The sequence below is a fragment of the Corvus kubaryi genome, unplaced genomic scaffold, assembly GCF_017639235.1.
Source record: "Corvus kubaryi isolate FWS band 111438036 unplaced genomic scaffold, C.kubaryi_AGA036_p1.0 37172, whole genome shotgun sequence".
NCBI lineage: Eukaryota > Metazoa > Chordata > Aves > Passeriformes > Corvidae > Corvus > Corvus kubaryi.
In genome coordinates, this window is record NW_024581047.1 from 29,681 (window position 1) to 46,297 (window position 16,617).

Below are 16,617 nucleotides of genomic sequence, written 5' to 3' on the forward strand. Positions count from 1 at the left end.
GCCGTGCCCTTCCAGTGGGATCGGGGATGGCCCCGCCGTGCCCTTCCCAGCGGGATCGGGGATGGGCCCGCCGTGCCCTTCCCGGTGGGATCGGGATCAGTCCCGCCGTGCCCTTCCCAGCGGGATCGGGATCAGCCCCGCCGTACCCTTCCCAGTGGGATCGGGGATGGCCCCGCCGTGCCCTTCCAGTGGGATCGGGAATGGCCCCGCCGTGCCCTTCCCAGCCTCCTCCTGCTGCAGGAGGCTTCCCACACCTGCCAGGAGCCTCAGGTGCGTGCCAGCCCTGGGACCTTTTGGGTTTGTGCCAGGGAATGCCGCGGAGCGCTCCCCAGCACCCCCTCCGTGCCCGCTGACCCCCCGGCAGCCGGACACAGGATCCCCATTCCCCTCACGTCCAGCCCTGGCTGCAGCTCCGCATTTCCCAGACTTGGAAAGCCTCAGGGGCGGGAATGTGGAACCAGACACTCGGGCCAGACTTCCCGAAACTCCAAGAGCCGAGCAAAGCCGTGGGCAGGGCTGGGCAAGCAGCCTCAGAGCAGGTGTCCGGCCCAGACTGGCCGTGAATTCCTCAAGGAAACTCCCAAGACTCCTGGAACTCGCGGTGCCCCCTCCCTCCCACAGCACCACACCCCAGAGAGGGGAATATCTGACCCCAGGGGATAACAAGACACGGGATCACCGCTGCAGGGGGGCACTGACCCAGTGACCAGGGCTCAGGCCGGGGAGGGGACAGGTGACAGCAGCAGAGCTGTCATTAAGGACGGGATTTGTGACCCAAAACCTGTCCCCCCACACCTAAACCACTCCGGAATTACGGCAGAGGCTCCCACATCCCGCGGCGTTCTGAGTGGAGCTGGGACCGGCAGGAAAAGGGTGCCCGACAGGAGGAACGAGCTCTGTTCTTGGAGCAGCCAGGAATAGCCACATGCCACGGGACGGAGGTGGCTGCAAAGCCCTCCCCCGCTCACCTCCCAGCCCTTTGGGTACGAGATTGCCCTTAAAAAGCTCCTTCTAAAAGTACTCCGCACTCAGATTTATTTCGTGCTCGAGCTTAGATTTAGTCTGTGTTCCAGCACTCGGGTTTAAATTTAGTCTGTCCCATATAAGGCACCGAGTCTGACTGCATCACCCACAGAACACCTTTTCCCAGGCCAATTTTCAGCAGTTCCGTCCCCAAATTGGCTGGTGCAGAGCCGGGAAGTTGGTCAGGATTTGGTATCTGGCTCCCTATTCCAGCCACAACTTCCACCAGTCGTGCCCTGCCTGTTGTTTTTGTGTCGTGCTCTTGCAACAGGAGGTGCCTGTGATTCACTCCATTTGTTTGGTTTGCTTTTCTTCTTTTTCAATCCGTGCACAGCAAAACGTATTTTTCTTTTTTTTTTTTCCCTCCTTTTTTTTTTTTCCCAACCAACATTTTCTGCTCCCAGCATCCCCCAACCCTGTGAGAAGGAGAAAATAGCACTGCTGGGAAAGCGAGCAGCTTTCTCCTGGAAATGGTGATGCTCCGAGAGCTTGGTGGGAAAGTGTCCTACAAAGATGTTTCACACCCCGGGACCACAAAAAACCCAGAGATGCTGTCACTGAGGAGGAAAAGCTGCTGCTGGCACCGAAATTCCCTGGTTTGCCACAACAGGAAGAGATGAGGACCTTAAAGATCATCTCATCCCATTGTTCCCCCCCTGCCATGGGCAGGGACACCTTGAACTATCCCAGGTTGCTCCAGGCTCCATCCAGCCTGGCCTTGGGCACTGCCAGGGATCCAGGGGCAGCCACAGCTGCTCTGGGCACCCTGTGCCAGGGTCTCCCCACCCTCCCAGGGAACAATTCCTTCCCAATATCCCATCTATCCCTGCCCTCTGCCAGTGGGAAGCCATTCCCTGGGTCCTGTCCCTCCATCCCTTATCCCAAGCCCCTCTGCAGTTCTCCCAGAGCACTTTCCAGAAGGTTCTGTAGGGACACAGCTCCACGGCGCCGGGGCACAGAGAGCTCCCCGCAGAGCCCCCCCAGCCCTGCTGGCACAGCTTTCCCAGGCAAGGAGGCAGCCAAGCCTAGCAAAGCCCAGGAGCAGTTCCAGGCAGCCCAGGCAGGTTCCCAGAACTGCCATTCCAAGGGCTCGCTGTATCCCGGGGCAGGCTGGAGCCAGCTCCCACCTCCGAGGCAGCCAAGCGTCGATTGGACAATCCTCCTGTTCCCTCGGGGGGCTGCTTATCCCAGCACCTGCTCCCTCCGGCTCCCCGCTCACCTGTTAATGAGCTGGGAATAATTAAACAGCCAGAGCCCATCCTACCCCGCAAACATCCGAGTTTTCCTTGGATCCCTGCACGTGTGGCTGAGCAGGGACAAATTCCTGAGCGTGGCAGCAGCTCCGGCCGAGCCCGAGCCGCGAAGGCCCCGGGCTGCAGCAGCCCCAGCCCGCCCGCAGGCTCCGTGCCACGCTCAGCGTTTTCACCGTGCTCGGTGACTTTCCGGTCAGGAGACAGCCGGGCTGCGGTGTCCCCTCCCGCTGCCACCCTCCCCGGGCCCGGGACACGCGGGATCGGTGCCGAGGAGCGAGAGCTCCGTGTGGGATGCGGCCGCACCTTTTCCAAAGCACAGCCCAGCGGGTCAGCGCTGCGCTGGGAAAATCCAGGCAGGCAGGGGAGGATGGGGAGGGAAGGGATGGTGGGAACGCGGCGTGCGGGGCTGGAGCACTGCGCCAGCCCGGCTGCTGAGCTCAGCCTGCCCCGCCGGCCTCAGCCAGGAGCGAACTCGGCGTTCGGATCTCCTTGAGGACACGGGGAAGGGCAGCGGCCCCGAGACAGCCCCGGGTCAGCTGAAGAGGGAACGGAGCAAAGGCCCTGCCAGCGAAAATGACCCGAGGCACTCGAGAGCCCAGCAGTGATGTGGAGCTGACCTTTGCCCGGGCTCCGCGAGAGGAAGGAATCCTGCAGAGTCAGGAGTGCTCGGCAGTGACCGCTTGCCCGCAGGGCCCGGAGCTGGCCACCTGTGCCGGCTGCTGGGAGAGCCCCAGGGGCCATGGAGCTGCGGAACACTGTGCTCCAAAGCGATGGGAATTACTAACCCAGGAGCACCGAGACAGGCCCACGGTGCTCCTTTGTCTGCAGGCCTGAGCTCAGGCTTGTGCCACCTCAGCCTGCGGACATTTAGTCCCAGTTTACCACGTCCCCTCCCCTATTTCTTACTGGGAACTGGGGGGCAAACCAGCGGAGTGTTTCAGGGAGCTGCAGGGAGGGCAGGACTCTCCCTGGATCTGGCAAACCCAGGGAGACTCCAGGTGTCGCCGAATCCACCACAAACCAGTCGAACGAGACTTTTGGTGTCACAGACTCGCAGGGCACGGTGCCGGCGAGGGGAGCGAGGCCGAGATACGGAAAAGCAGCCGCAGCTTTGCCCGATTTCCTAGTGCGGGCAGGGAGGGATCCCTCCTGCGGAGAGCCTGGCTCTGCCCAGCCCCGCGGGTCCGTGCCCTCACCTGCTCAGGGCTGCAGCACCTGGAGGTGCCTTTGCCGAGCCGCATCCCCCGCTGCTGGTGCGGGGCTGTGGCGTGGAAGAAATTTAATTAGGGGAGAGCTGCCAGCTCCCGCAGAGCCCAGGGCCAGCCCTGCACCACTGCAAACGCAGCGCCGGGCCCGGAACGCCGCTCCGCATCCGGCCCCCACCGCCAGGAACGGGGGGCCGAGCTGCAGATCAGCCCTGCGGCTCCATCCCCCCGCACGGCGAGGGCTGGGCTCGGAGCGGGGCTGCAGCTGCAGCGGCCACGTGCTGAGCCCCCGCCGGCCCCGCTGAACATGCTGAGCTTTCACGGAGCCCGGAGCATGGGGAAGTTCGCCTCAGCCACAGCAGCCCCCGGGCCGTTTCTTCATCCTCCTCCTCGTCCCCGCCCTCGTCCTTGTCGCACAGACCTACTTCGGGAGGGTAGAGGTTACACCAAGGAGCTGTTAAATAAATAGGACACGGCTCCCTCCCCTCCCTCGCTGACTGCAATCCCTCTCGGCCTGGGGCCCTGCCGAGTTCTCCGGAATAATTAGAGACGCAGATAAGCGCAGAGCAGAGTTAAACTGAGCAGGTGAGCATTCCAACGCTAATTGGTTTCGGTGACAGGTGCTGGCAGCCTTCAGTGCCACCCGGACTCAGGCGAGGGACAAACCGACAGCATTGTGCAGGGACACAGGTGGGGGACCAGCCACCCCATCCCTGCCTTCCCATTTCCAGCCACGCCAAACCCCGACACTTCCACCGCAGGGCCCGGGGAGATCTCCGTGGAGCAGCAGCTCCTGCCCCACTCCCTTTTCCCAGCCCCTTCATTTGCCTGCAGCCAGCACCGGTGACGCCATAGCGGAGCAGCCTCCCCTGCCCTGCCGGTGCCTCTCCCCTTTGTGTGACAAGGTGACAGGCAGAGGCCACCTCCGAGCCGCGCACACGGCCCGCGGCCCCCGCGCTGCCCGGGGAGGGCACCGCAAATGCCAGCAGAGGGCTAGCAGATGGCACGGAACGAGCCGGGGGAAACGGGTGTTCTCGGAAGTTGCCAGGGAATGAGGAGCACAGAGGAGCCCTTGTGCTGCAGAGCCCGGCCCGCCCGCCCAGCCAAAGCCAACGGGGTCTTTGTTCCAGCCAGCCTGGAGGGGATTCATCCCGGAGCTTGGGAAGCACGGGATAAAACCAGCGCCGACACAGCAGGCTCGGAGCTTGAAAACATTTCTTTGTTCGGCTTTGCGGAGATCCGATCTGGTTACAAAGTCCTTACGTGCCGTTTGTAAATTTTCCCGGAGACCAGGGGTCCTCGGCAAATATTTACTCACCAAACTCATCTGCAGCGAGCAGGGCGAGTTAAAGCAGATGAACAAGTACATTAACTATGTAAATACACTTCTCGTTCTGGAGAGCTGCAAGTTAGGAAATGCGTCCTGTGGCTGCCTCAGAGGTTTTTGACAGCCTTTAGTACGCCCAGCTGATGGGGGGGGGAAAAGCTGTTCGACAGCCTTTAATGTCCCCAGCTCGTAGGAAAACGCTTTTAAAGCATAAAAAAAAGGAAAGAACAATCTAAAAATCCAATTAAAAGCCAGAAGCCCGAGCCCACAGGCGTTTTAGCTGAGTATAAGGAGAGCCAAAAGCCTCCCCGAGGAAACAAAAGAAATAAAAATAGACCGACTCTGCTCAAAGGACGAGAGCCAGGTAGGAAGGAGCCGGCGCAGGGAGCAGCCGCATCCCTTTGGGGACAGCCCGGGACTCACCTTGGGGAGCCGCGATGATCCTGGGGTTCACCTTGGGGCGCCCCGCTGCCCACGTGCCCAGCTGGCCGAGCCACAGGGCCAGCAGGAGGGCAACAGGCGACCTCCTCCAGCCCATTCCTAGTCCGGGAGCGAGCCGGGATCAGCAGCCGAGCGGGCTGACAGCTGCATCTGCCCGCTTACAAAGGGCTGGGAGCACCCGGCCGCAGCCAATGGCGGGGAGAGGGCGGGTCTTGCATCGAGAATAGAGAGAGCTCCGAGCCACTCGAATTAACACCTGAGCTCCGCCGCTCCGTCCCTGCAGCTTTTACGGGGGGCTTTTTGGTCTTTTTTTGGGTTTTCCTCCTCCTCCTCCTGCAAGGGGAAGGTGCGGGGGTTGGTGGCTTTGTTTCCCCTCGGGCTCTGGGAAAAGCCGCAGCTGGCCTGAGGTCTGTAAAGAACTTCCCCCGAGGGCTGGGGAGGGGAAAATAAAGGTTGGGATGAGTGAAACGAAAGTGGAAATAGGGCTAAGAATAGGGGCAGAGAGCAGTGACGGGGGCGTTAGGCAGGGGCTGTGCTGGGGCCAGAGCCAGGTACGCCGGCAGGAGCGGAACAGCTGGATCAGGAGCGGAACAGCTGGATCGGGAGCCCCTGCCAGGAGGAGCAGGATGCAGCAGGGCTGCAGCGCGTCCTGTGTGCCAACAGGAAAGGGCCGCTCCTAGGGACACGGAGCTGGCACCACGGGCTCCCTGCGCTGTCACACCCCCCCCCTTCTCCCGGCCACACGCGGCAGGGAGTGACATCCCGGAGTGGCTGTGGAGCCGGGATGAAGGTGAGCCGGAGGTGAGCCCTTCCCGACCGTCCCGTCCCTTTGTGGCGCGGGTGCTCCCCGAAAGGACACGCCGAGCACGCCCCGCGTGTGGCACCGCCTTCGGAAAGTCAGCTCCTTTTCCCAAAGGTCCCCCCGGAGAGGCCGGGAAGGGCCGGGGAGCCTTTGTGCCGCTGGTTAATGAGAGGAGCGGGGCATTCCGAGCACGGAGAGCGAGCTGCGACGTGACCGGAATGGGAGAAGCCCACCGGGAGCGCGCAGGGATGAGACGCAGCTGCGCCCTTTAAAGTCGGGATTGAAGCTCAGCCCCGGCCGTGCTCCGCTCCTGGAGGGATGAACAGCGGCGGGGCAAGGGGGGGCATTCCGGAGGAAGCAGAAAAACCTTAATGAGCTGGCTAATGGTGAATTTTAAGGAGCCACAGGGATTTCCCGGCGCCTCTTCGTGTGTGTGGGTTCATCTTTCTCTTTGGCGGGGTAATTTACAGGGGGAAGACACACACGCACTCTGCTCTCTCACCTCTGGCCGTGGTGATGGCCAGCCCTGAAGCGCTCTGTGCTCGCCCCGAAGTGGCCCAGGGGGAGCTGCATTTCCCTACCTCCTCCCCAAGGTGCCAGGCCTCGTTAGCGCTCGGTTTCCAGCAGGGAAAAAAAAAGGAGTTTTCTTCCTGAAAAACACCCCTGCAAAAGGAGTTTTGTCCTTTCACCCCTGCCTTGCCCCTGCCCAGCAGCTGGCGGCTCTGCGTGGGTTTTGGCTCTTAGGATGGGGATTTTTGTTCCGCCTGCAGTGAAATCCAGTGTTCCTGTGAATAAAATTTAGCCTCAAGCTCCCTCAGGACTTTGGGAGTGCTCCTAGGATCCCAGAATGGTTTGGGTTGGGACCTTAGAGTCCATTTTATTTCTGACACACCTTCCACCATCCCAGGTTGCTCCAAGCCCATCCAGCCTGGCCTTGGACACTTCCAGGGGCAGCCACAGCTGCTCTGGGCACCCCGTGCCAGCCTCACAGGGAAGGATTCCTCCCTAAAATCCGATGGGAGCCTGCCCTGTGTCAGGAACAGGGAGTGCGTGGGAGCATCCCACCCACAACGCTGGGGAGTGAAGAGTCTTCATCAAAACTGAGCTCACAGCCGAAGGTCTCCACCCTCTCCAGGAGCTACAGCTCCCCTCAGGGTCCCCTCCTCACCCCACAGGGGCAGCGACCTGAGATCAGCCAGGGCTGAACCTGGCTCCCACAACCATGAGATCACTGCCTGGGAATGCCATCCCAGCCGAGGGGCAGGACGTGGAGAGCACAACCCACAGGAAAACCCAAACCTCCCGGGCTGCACGGCTCCCCACAGCCGATTCCCAGGTTGTTCCAGCCCTGGCCCGGGTTGCAGGAGGTGTTGGACACCTCCAGGCACAGAGGACACGCTTCCCAAAGCGGGGAAGGCGCTTGGGGAGACAGTTTGTTCACTCAGGACCACACGCCATCAGATTCCAGGCACCAGCTCAGCCCCCTCCTGCAGAAAATTCCGTCTGCTCCACGCCGGGATCAGAACTTCCCCAGTGCAACTCGTGAGCAGCTTTCTCCCAGATCATGCGCCTCGCTTCCAGCACGGATCAGGAGGCAGCCTCCCCCAGGAATCTTGTCAGAAGCATGAAGCACAGATTTTTCCCCAAAGAGGAACAGTTTTATTCATCACAGACTGAATGTTTGTGGCCCAGGCAACCCAGCTACCACGAGAGCTCAGATTGCACTTGGCACCCGAGCAGGCGCGTGGTGATGTTATCCACAAAAACAGATCTGTTACCTTCCCTCAGCCAGGAATGTGACCCTTGGAAGCACCGACACAGGCAGATCTTCCACAGGAAAAAAAGGCATCACAAGACAAATCTGAGCCCTAAGCCAGGCAAGACCTTTCCTCTGCTGAGGCATCACGAAGCAGCTGCGACGCTCAGCCACTGCCACCCAGGGGGACACTGCGAACCCCACAGAGCCTGGGGATGCTCTCCATGCATTTTGCCACCATCCCTTCCCAGACAAGATTGGGATGCTGCACGGTTTAGCCCAGAGCTGGAAAATCCTGTGCTAAACCTGCAGGAGGGCTGGATGGCCCGGGAGGCTGGGACACAACTTTTGGAAGCTCGGAGCTCCCGTTCCTCACCCGCTGCGTTTTGGGAATGAGCCGACTGATAAGGCTGGGTTTGGAGTGGGAATCAGTGAAATTCCCCTCACAGCTCCTCTTGGTGCTGACAGGCCCTTCATTCCCCAGCTGACAGAGTGAGGAGGGAAGCAAGCAGAGCAGATCATTTATCAGCTGCTGCATTTTCTGCTTCCACACCCAAATTCTGCCCCCAGCTCGCGTTCCCGGCAGGCAGCTACCAAAAAAACCTCAACCAACCCCCCCCCAAGGCCACAGCCCTGCGGAGTTTGGGGACTTCCCAGCTCTCCTCTTCAAGCTGGATTGAGTCTGGGGGCTCTCATCAGCTGCCACAACTTCCCCCCTCGGTTCTGCCGAAGGACAGCACAGCACAAGTGCCGCTAAAGGCACCCAAAAGTGCTCACTGCCACCCCCAGGGCTTTGCAAACCTCTCAAGAAATGGGTGGAGGAGCCATGTGCCCCTCAGATGAGATTTCCCAGCAGATTTGGCCAGGAGGAACCTTGTGACCGAGCTGATTTGCACTCGGTGATTTTGAGATCAGCGCAAAACCCCAGCCTGGGACTCCCCTGGGTCCTGTGCCCCTGAGGAAAACCCAGGGGCTCGCCCAGAGCAGGCTCACACCGCGGTTCACTGGTCACACGTCCTGCCTGAGGACTGGCCACAGCCTCAGCTGCCCTGGCCGCAGCCACAGCCCACCCTGGGCACCAAACCCCCTCGGCAGCGTCACCTGAAGGTGTGACATGCCTGGGGGGGCTCAGAGGGGACTCACTGGTGGGGCAGGGGAGCCAAAGGCTTCAGGCAGAGTCAATAAAAACCCAGTGCAGAGTCTCACCTGATGGAAATAGGGTTAGAACAACAAAAAGAACAAAAACGGGGGCTTTGCTCAGCCACACTCCCACCATGAGAGCTGCACTGGCAGCTGCATCTCCCTGCCAGGTTCCAGCAGGTCAGACTGTCCTTCTTTCCCTGGCTGCCCCTCTGCCCCCTACCAGGGCCTGGATTTCAGGGCAGCATTCCAAAGCGCTCTCCTGCGGCTACAGCCACATGTCAGCCTCTCCAAAAGGGGAATCCCACATCTGCCAGCAGCTCTGCAAGGCCCCAGGGGGGGTCCATCCCCTAATGAAGCTAGTACCCCCCCTTCAGCAGCCCCACCAGAGCCACAGAGTCCTCCTGCAAGCACCTGGTTAAGGTCTAACCCCTCTGCAATCTGCCTGCCTTAAGAGCAGCTGGAATTCCAGCCCGCATTTTCCTGCAGGGAATCCAAACAAACGCACCTGGCTCCCAAGAAGCTGCTGGGAAAAGTGCCAGAGCCCTCTCCAAGCTGACCAGCGCTCATCAACCCGAGCGGAGGCCGCTCAGGAAAAGTCAGCTCCTTCCCAGCTGACCTTGGAGCACTCCAGTGCTTCCAGCAGCGTTATCTGTCTCGCCAGGAAGGGAGAGACAGGGCAAGAAGGGCCTCGTCCTGCTCCTCCTTCCCAGCGCGACTCCTGGGAGCCACCCCGGGCCCGGTGGCTGCAGCGCCTCTGAGCCTGGTGACACCGGGCTCGGCAGCACGGGCACGGGCCGTTCCCTGGGAGCTCTCCATCTCATCCCAGCAGGATGTCGCCATGTGCTGAGCCCCATTTTCCCACTGGGCTGGGCAGGGAAGAGCTCCCCTTTCCTCCTGCGTCCCATCTGCCTTTCCCGGTGCTGCCCGTCAGCTGCTTCCCGGTGCCTGCGGGGCCAGCCCGGCCCCACAGGGCCCGTTTGGGACCGGGATTGCAGCGGGGTGGGAGAGGAAAACAGGAATGAGGGTCAGGGCGGGGGGAGAGCGGTGGCTGTGAACCTGCCCGAGCAGACAGCAGCTGGCAGGAGCTGGGGATGATTAAATGATGTGTAACTGAGAATCCTCGGGGGTCAGAGCGTTTAATGGCAGCCAGCTCAAGCCCGGGAGGGGATGCAGAACAGCGAACAAGCGCGGCAGCACGGGGGGAACGGCTCTGGAGCGTGCGGGGCTGCCTCAGCTCCAGCGACATCAGCGACAACGCTCTTCCTGGCTGTCCTTGTCACCTCTGGCTGCCCCAGTGGCCACAGGCACCCCAAAAGGAACCCTCGAAGCTTTCCTGGGACCCAGGAAGTGCCGCAGCTCCTCCTTCCAGCTGCTGGGCAGCCTTGGGACCTACATGGGGCCACTGCCCAGGACTCCCGGGGTGACCCAGAGGCCACAGCTTTACCTGTCCAAAGGGGAAACGTTGTGTGGGGTCTGTTCCCAACGCCCCACACCCAGCCCTAAAAGTCCCCAAACCTCAGGCAGATGCTGGAAAATCTCTTAGAAGTGGGGTTTTCTCTGCTCACCCTGCTCCAAAGTTTTGCTCCAGTCTCTGTTCTGGGCCATTGCAGGAAAACAAGGAACTCTGGCTCCCTTCTGATGCTTTTATGGCTCCTGGAGTGGAACTCCACAGCTCAAACTCAACACCTGAATTAATTCATCGCTGCTGAACTGCCGCTCTTAAATCAGCGAGGCATTTACTTCAGAGATAGAGGGGGGGGAAAAAATCCCTCTCAAAGGGATTTTGGGACACATTTATGGATATTGGAACACTATAAATATAAAAGGGAACATAAGGAAATAGGAGTATTCTCACAGGGTGACATTTGCAGTCCATTTTTGCTTTCACCAAATTAAAACAGTTGCCTTAAAACCACCCTGGTTTTTATTGTGCCTCACGTGGGCTCTCAACTCTGTAACCTTAAAAGGTGCTTTGAGGGCTGAAATCAGAGCTCCTTTTTTGTCACTTCCAACAGGAAAACGGTGATTCACGTCAGGAAAGGGACCAAAGCCCACAGGACACGGCTCACGGGGAAGCTGCACCGTGTCACCTGCCCTGCCTCTGGGCTCTCACCTCATCAGCTGGCCCAGAATCAGAAAGAGTAACATCAAAATGTCATCATTGCCAAGAACACCTCTGTCCCCCTCTTATCCTGCCCTTTCCCACAGCCTGTCCCCTCCCCGAGACCCCTCAGCTCACCGAACCAGCACAGAGCTGGAAAAGGAAGAAAAACTCCCATTTTTGGTGTGTTTTGGCCTTTCCTACAAGGACAAAGCTGGGAGCAGCCAGGAAACCACCGAGTCCTCTGCACGGAAAGAAAGTTGATGGGCAAAGGCTGTGCCAGACAAATTCCTGCTGCTGTTCCTGCTGGATGTACCTGCCAGGCTGCCCAAGCAAATCCTGGAGCACCGGGCAAAGTCACCTTCACCAGTTTTCTGGGATTCATGTACCAGGGAGGAGCTGGGGGGGCCGAGGTGTGGAGCCCCAGGGTGAGAGGGGGACAGACTGGGAATCCTCAGAGCTGTGTGGCTGGGGGAGCAAGGAACAAACGTTATTTCCATGGAAATCTGTCCAGCCTGAGTCCTGTGACCTCAGAAAGCAAGGCTGAAGGGGTGAAACTCGGCTCTGCTGCAGGAGGGCAGCCACACCCCACCAGCAGGGATCTGCACGGGAACAGGGAATGGCTCCCATCGCTCGGGCTCCCTTCCCACAGGGAATGGCAGAGGAAGGGGGACGTGGGTGAGGCACTGCAGAAGCCACCTGGGAGATTCCACTCTGTCTCTATTCCACCTTTTTGCTGGAAAATTAACGCCCCCCCAACACCCCTCTGCTCCTCACAGAGACAAATCAGCCCAAAATGAGGGAGATGAGGAGAAAAAGGCCTCCAGGAAAGCAGAGCACACATGGTGCAGAGCCCAGCCAAAGCCCCACCCCCTCCAGGTGTCCAGCGAGGGTCAAGCACCGGGATGAATAACAGGATTATGGAAAACACGGGAGGAAAAGCAGCTGCTCCCATCCATGCTGCTGCAAACACCCGCTGTCCCTGCTTCCCCGGGCAGCCCCGCTGAGGCCACGAGGCAGCTGAACCAGGAGCTGCTCTTTGATGTCAGAAACAGAAGGTCCCTGCTTACGCTGGGGAACTGCAGCCTGACCTCCTCCCTCTTGCGGGGTCAGCCAGCGCTTCCCAGTCTGCTCCCAGTAAAGCCTCAGGCCGTGGATGCTGGGCTGGCGGCCAGAGCACGGGCACAGGGGTGGGAGAGGGATAAACTGAGACGCAGCCAGAGCAGATCCACTCACTCTGCTCCACGCTGGGAGGAAGAACCACGGGTGGGGCAGGAGGAGGGGAAGGTACCAGGGCAGAGGCACCAGGGGTGGAGCACAAGGAGCAGGCATCAGTTTGCTCCTGCTGTGTCCTGTTCAGCCACTCACAGTTGGTGACAGGGACCTTAAAGCCATCCCATCCCACCTCCCACCACACCAGTGTCCAGCCCAGGGATCCAGGGGCAGCCACAGCTTCTCCGGGCACCCTGTGCCAGGGCCTCCCCACCCTCACAGGGAACAATTCCTCCCTGATATCCATCCTCATCCTGTACTTCAAAGCCTTCGTTCTGCTGCTCCCTGCCCTTGCAAAGCCCCGCGGGCATCACCTCCGTGTGCCAGCACCGCTTCCGTGCGAGCCTGGCAGCGGGAGCGTGCGGCTCTGGGGCGGGCGGGAGGCAGGCAGCGCTCACCTGGCGGCTGCAGAGCCGCTCCCAGCTCCCTCTGAGCTCCCCCTCTCCTGCAGGAGCTGCTGCAGCAGAGCTCCCGTCCCCCCCCAAGCCGTGCAGGAGGCAGCGGAGCCTCTCCCCCTCCCTGCAGCTCTCCCTGTGCCTGAGCACGTCTCTGCCGGGCGAGGGAAGCGAGCGGCGCCCGCGTCGTGAGCGGCAGCGCTGCCAACTTCTCCTCTGCTGCAGCCAGTGCAGCCAGGGAACATGCCTGAGACGCTGCTCCCAGCCAAGCCCTGCCATTTGGGAAAGGAATCGGGGAAAAGTCACTTCCAGCCCAAAAATCCAGGCAGTTCTCAGCTCTCTGGGGGCGTGGGGAAGCAGAAATAGCAGCAAAAATGGCTTCGTACCCAAACGCAGGTCAACGGGGGGATCAAATATCCCAGGAGCGACACGAAAAACACCATTTTGGGACAGCAACGAGCCCTAAATTGAGAATTAAGGCGGTACAGGAAGGCAAAGCAGTCCTAGAGCAGCTCCAGGAGAGCCTGCAAACGCTTCCCAGCTTTGGGCAGGAACATCTGCGAGCCGGCTAATCCGCAGTTATCCCGGGAGGACTGGGGGCTGGCAGCAGGGCTGCCTCCCCTCGCGGGGAAGGGAGGGAGGATGCCGTGCATATGCTCTCTCCTGCCCCTGCAGAGCCAGCAGCCAGGGCTCCGGGGAGGGGAAGGGATTAATCGGTTTTGTTACACGTAAAATCCACCGAGCTGCGAGTGCGTGCCGAGGGCAGGGGCCTGGCAGGGCGGCAGGAAGGCCATTGATGTCCATCACATCTTATCTGCACAAAAACAGCCCCTCCCTCCCTCCCTCCCTCGGGCATTAATCCTCTCTCCTCTCGACAGGATTAAAGCCTATCAGTGCAGGGCTCCCCGAGAGAACAATCCTGCATTTGCTGGGTGATACCGAGACGGTATCAGTGAGGATCACAGAGCTTGCAGAGGAATTAGAGGGCAGCACAGGCAGCCCGGAGGTGAAGCAGGAGAGCGTTCTCTGCTCGGAGGCATCTGAGGAGAACCTGCTCCCGTTTTCATGCCTCGTTAATCCCAGCGCTGCAATCGCAGCGATGCCAGGCCCAGCTCCAGGCCTGGCTTGTCTCAGCTCCCACTGACTGCAATTACAGGCAAATGCCTTTAATTGGCTTTGCAGCCCGGGCCCTGGGCAGCTGGTGGCACCTGGGATTAGAGGGCACTGGAAAGCACTGGCTGCAGCCAGACCGGGCTGTGTCAGGGGCACTTCTCCAGCTCACGCTCAGCCCTTGTCATTTCTTTGTCACTGTCACCTCGTGGTAGCCGTGCCCTCATCCCTGTCAGCTGGCAGGGCAGTGCCCGCTGCTGAAACCAGCGCCTCCCACAAAGACAGAGCTTCTCCTGCAGTTCCAGTCCCCTTCCCGCCGCGGTGGCCTCGGGGAGCTGGAACGCAGCCCGGGACGGAGCACAACCCACACAGCAGGCAGGGCACTGAACACGGTCCATTTAATGCAGGGGGAGCACAGGGAGGGCCACCAGTGAAACCACAGGGCAAGGATGCGGTGACAGGCCAAAGCTGCAGAACCGGAGGGGCCACATCTCTCCAACACCGTGCTGGACAAGTCCTGAGGCCTCGTCCCTGCTGGCAGACGGAGGAGGCTGCAGAGAGGGTCTGGAGCTGCCCCCAGTGCAGCAAGGAAAGGAGCATCCCCCTGCACAGAACCAGCCTGAGGGATGGCACAGCTGCTGCCTCAGCGCTACTCACCAGTCCAGCAGGAAGATTTAGGGGGCCCCCCCAGCAAAGATGAGCTCCAGGGCAGCCTGGATGTCCCCTCCGGTGGCCTGCAGGGCCCGCAGGCTCAGCTCGTCGTCGTGTATCCCCATGTCTCGCAGCTGCTGCAGCTGGGGCTGCCACTGGCTCTGCTCACGGCAGGGAGGGGAAGTTCAGGGGGATGTGAGAATCCAAGCAGGAAAACCAGCAGCCTTCCCCACTGCCCACTCGCCCACCTCAGCCAGCTCCAGCCACGCTGCTGCGTGCAAACAGCTCCTGAAGGCTCAGGGTGAGGCTGCCGAGTCCCCAAAACCACCAGCCCTCCATCCCAGTTCCACCCAGCACTTCTGCAGTGTCTGTGATGTCCCTTCCACGCTCATGTCCTGCCACAGCAGGCAGCTGGAGAGCCACCTCCACCCTGTGCCAGTGGTATACGGGGCTCCAGGGGCTCTGATACTGACCTGGAGGCTGGGCTGCCCTGAGGCCTGCAGGGCGTGTTGGAGGGCCTGGCTGAACAGGTCGTTGGTGATGGGTGTCCCCGACTGGACACTGGATGACATCGGGGACGTCCCGGAGGAGTGGCCCTAGGAGGAGGTCATGGATCAGGAGAATTCCAGGAATTGCTGACTTCAGGAACCAGCACCTGCAGCATCCCCCAGCCTCAATCCCGTACGGGAGGGAGCTCCTCCATGAGGGAATGAACCCCAGGTGCCCAGCCCCGAGCAGGACTGGTGCTGGCTGTTACCTGGGTGCCCGGTGTGGGGGTGTGGGAGCTGCTCTCGGGGGTGCTGGCCAGGGCCAGGGCGGTGGCCAGCTCGCTCTGGGTGATGGGCCGGGGCCCCGCAGCCCCCGCGTAGCCCAGCGAGGCCGGGCGGGAGCCGGACGTGCTGCTGGAAGGGGTGGACCTCGTGCTCTGCATGGAGGGACAGAAAAGCAGCAGCTGTGAGGTTGGTGTTTGTGTCCCAGTCAAACCGGGCTCCTTCGCACGGATCCCTGTCCTACAAAACCCAAAACTCCCAAGTGTGGAACTTGTGAAAGACAAACATGCCAGAGCGGGATGTGCTCTTTCCACAAAGTCAGCTGTGGAAACCAGCAGGAAACCTTTCAATCTACCATCCATCAGCCTCAAACCAGAGTGTTACTAGCCTGTAACGGAACAATTCCCTGTCAACAGGCACTTTTTTGACCCAAATATCCAGTTTTTCTCACAGAACCCTTTGTCCTATGGAGAGGAAGATTGCAGAAGGGCAAGGATCAACATTCCCACGTTCCACCCTCACCCAGGCACAATTTGGCTATGAGGGCGTTTCCTCTGTTCCATTTTCCTGTTGTGTGCTCAGCACTGAGGAAAACCCTCTCCTGAGCAGCATGGAAGCAGCTAGGATCAATATGTTTGTCTCCATGTCCCCCTGGGGAGCCAGAGCAGCTCGTGCTGTTCACCAGACGGGAAGGGAAAAGCCTGCGAGTCTCAGGGCTACAGATTGCAAGCTCCAAAGAGGTGCTCCAGCCAAGCTGGCTGCTTACCTGGTGGAAATCATCTTCATCATCAGAGAGCCCCTCAAAGAGAAAGCCACCTGCAGCAGAAAGGGGAATAAAAGGATGTGGCAAACGGGCAGGAAATGGGAACCAGATGTGAGAATCCTGCGGAATTTCTGGCTGAGCAGGCAGGACAAGAGGCCTCAGCACCGAGTTCTCCTTCCAGCCCAGCCATTTGGGGTTCCCTGAGCGAGCTGCAGGTCCTGCAGGTCCCCACGTACCTGGCATGTCCCGGTAGGAGCCCGAGGCCATGGCCCGCGAGGACGTGTCTGGGGCTGGCAGGGGGGTGCTGCCCGCCACCGAGTGCAGCACCAGGACGATGGCGTTCACCAGGGCAGGGTGAGCCGGGATCAGCCTGGGCACAAACGGGGCACGGGTGAGTTGTGTGCAGGGGAACCCAGAAAGCAGCCCTGAGAGAGTCGGGGCACTGCCACCCCACTGGCACCGGGCTGCTGGCTGCCCGGCACTAACTCCTCCAGGCAGCCAGGGATCCTTCTGGAGCCAGGCTGGACCTTGCCTTGGGTCACCAGGGATCCTTCTGGAGCCCATGTTGGACCTTTCCTTGGGTCACCAGGGATCCTTCTGGAGCC

At 60.5% G+C, this 16,617-nt stretch overlaps 3 protein-coding genes across 8 annotated transcripts in view; all 3 read right to left on the bottom strand.

Annotated features, from left to right (window-relative positions):
- Nucleotides 1–5,445, bottom strand: part of SEMA7A (semaphorin 7A (John Milton Hagen blood group)) — a 23,305-nt gene extending 17,860 nt beyond the window's left edge. Inside the window, exon 1 of one of the 2 annotated variants that reach the window (XM_042021743.1) lies at nt 5,232–5,445. In XM_042021743.1, coding sequence (XP_041877677.1) covers nt 5,232–5,346 — 115 coding nt within the window. In that variant the 5' untranslated portion in view covers nt 5,347–5,445. The remainder of the gene's footprint in view (nt 1–5,231) is intronic. The other variant, XM_042021744.1, reaches the window with a different exon arrangement.
- Nucleotides 1–16,617, bottom strand: part of UBL7 (ubiquitin like 7) — a 28,459-nt gene that overhangs the window by 8,252 nt on the left and 3,590 nt on the right. For 2 of the 5 annotated variants that reach the window (XM_042021749.1, XM_042021748.1), the window contains exons 7-12: nt 16,249–16,382; nt 16,016–16,065; nt 15,237–15,404; nt 14,953–15,075; nt 14,486–14,640; nt 14,210–14,362 (exon numbers count right to left, since the gene is read on the bottom strand). In XM_042021749.1, coding sequence (XP_041877683.1) covers nt 14,503–14,640; nt 14,953–15,075; nt 15,237–15,404; nt 16,016–16,065; nt 16,249–16,382 — 613 coding nt within the window. In that variant the 3' untranslated portion in view covers nt 14,210–14,362; nt 14,486–14,502. Of the gene's footprint in view, nt 1–14,209; nt 14,380–14,485; nt 14,641–14,952; nt 15,076–15,236; nt 15,405–16,015; nt 16,066–16,248; nt 16,383–16,617 lie in introns of those variants that run through there. The other 3 variants (XM_042021750.1, XM_042021751.1, XM_042021752.1) reach the window with 3 other exon arrangements.
- Nucleotides 5,674–16,617, bottom strand: part of LOC121661495 (actin, cytoplasmic type 5) — a 17,678-nt gene continuing 6,734 nt past the window's right edge. Inside the window, exon 3 of the mRNA XM_042021755.1 lies at nt 5,674–5,692. The gene's annotated coding sequence lies outside the window, so the exon portion shown is untranslated. The remainder of the gene's footprint in view (nt 5,693–16,617) is intronic.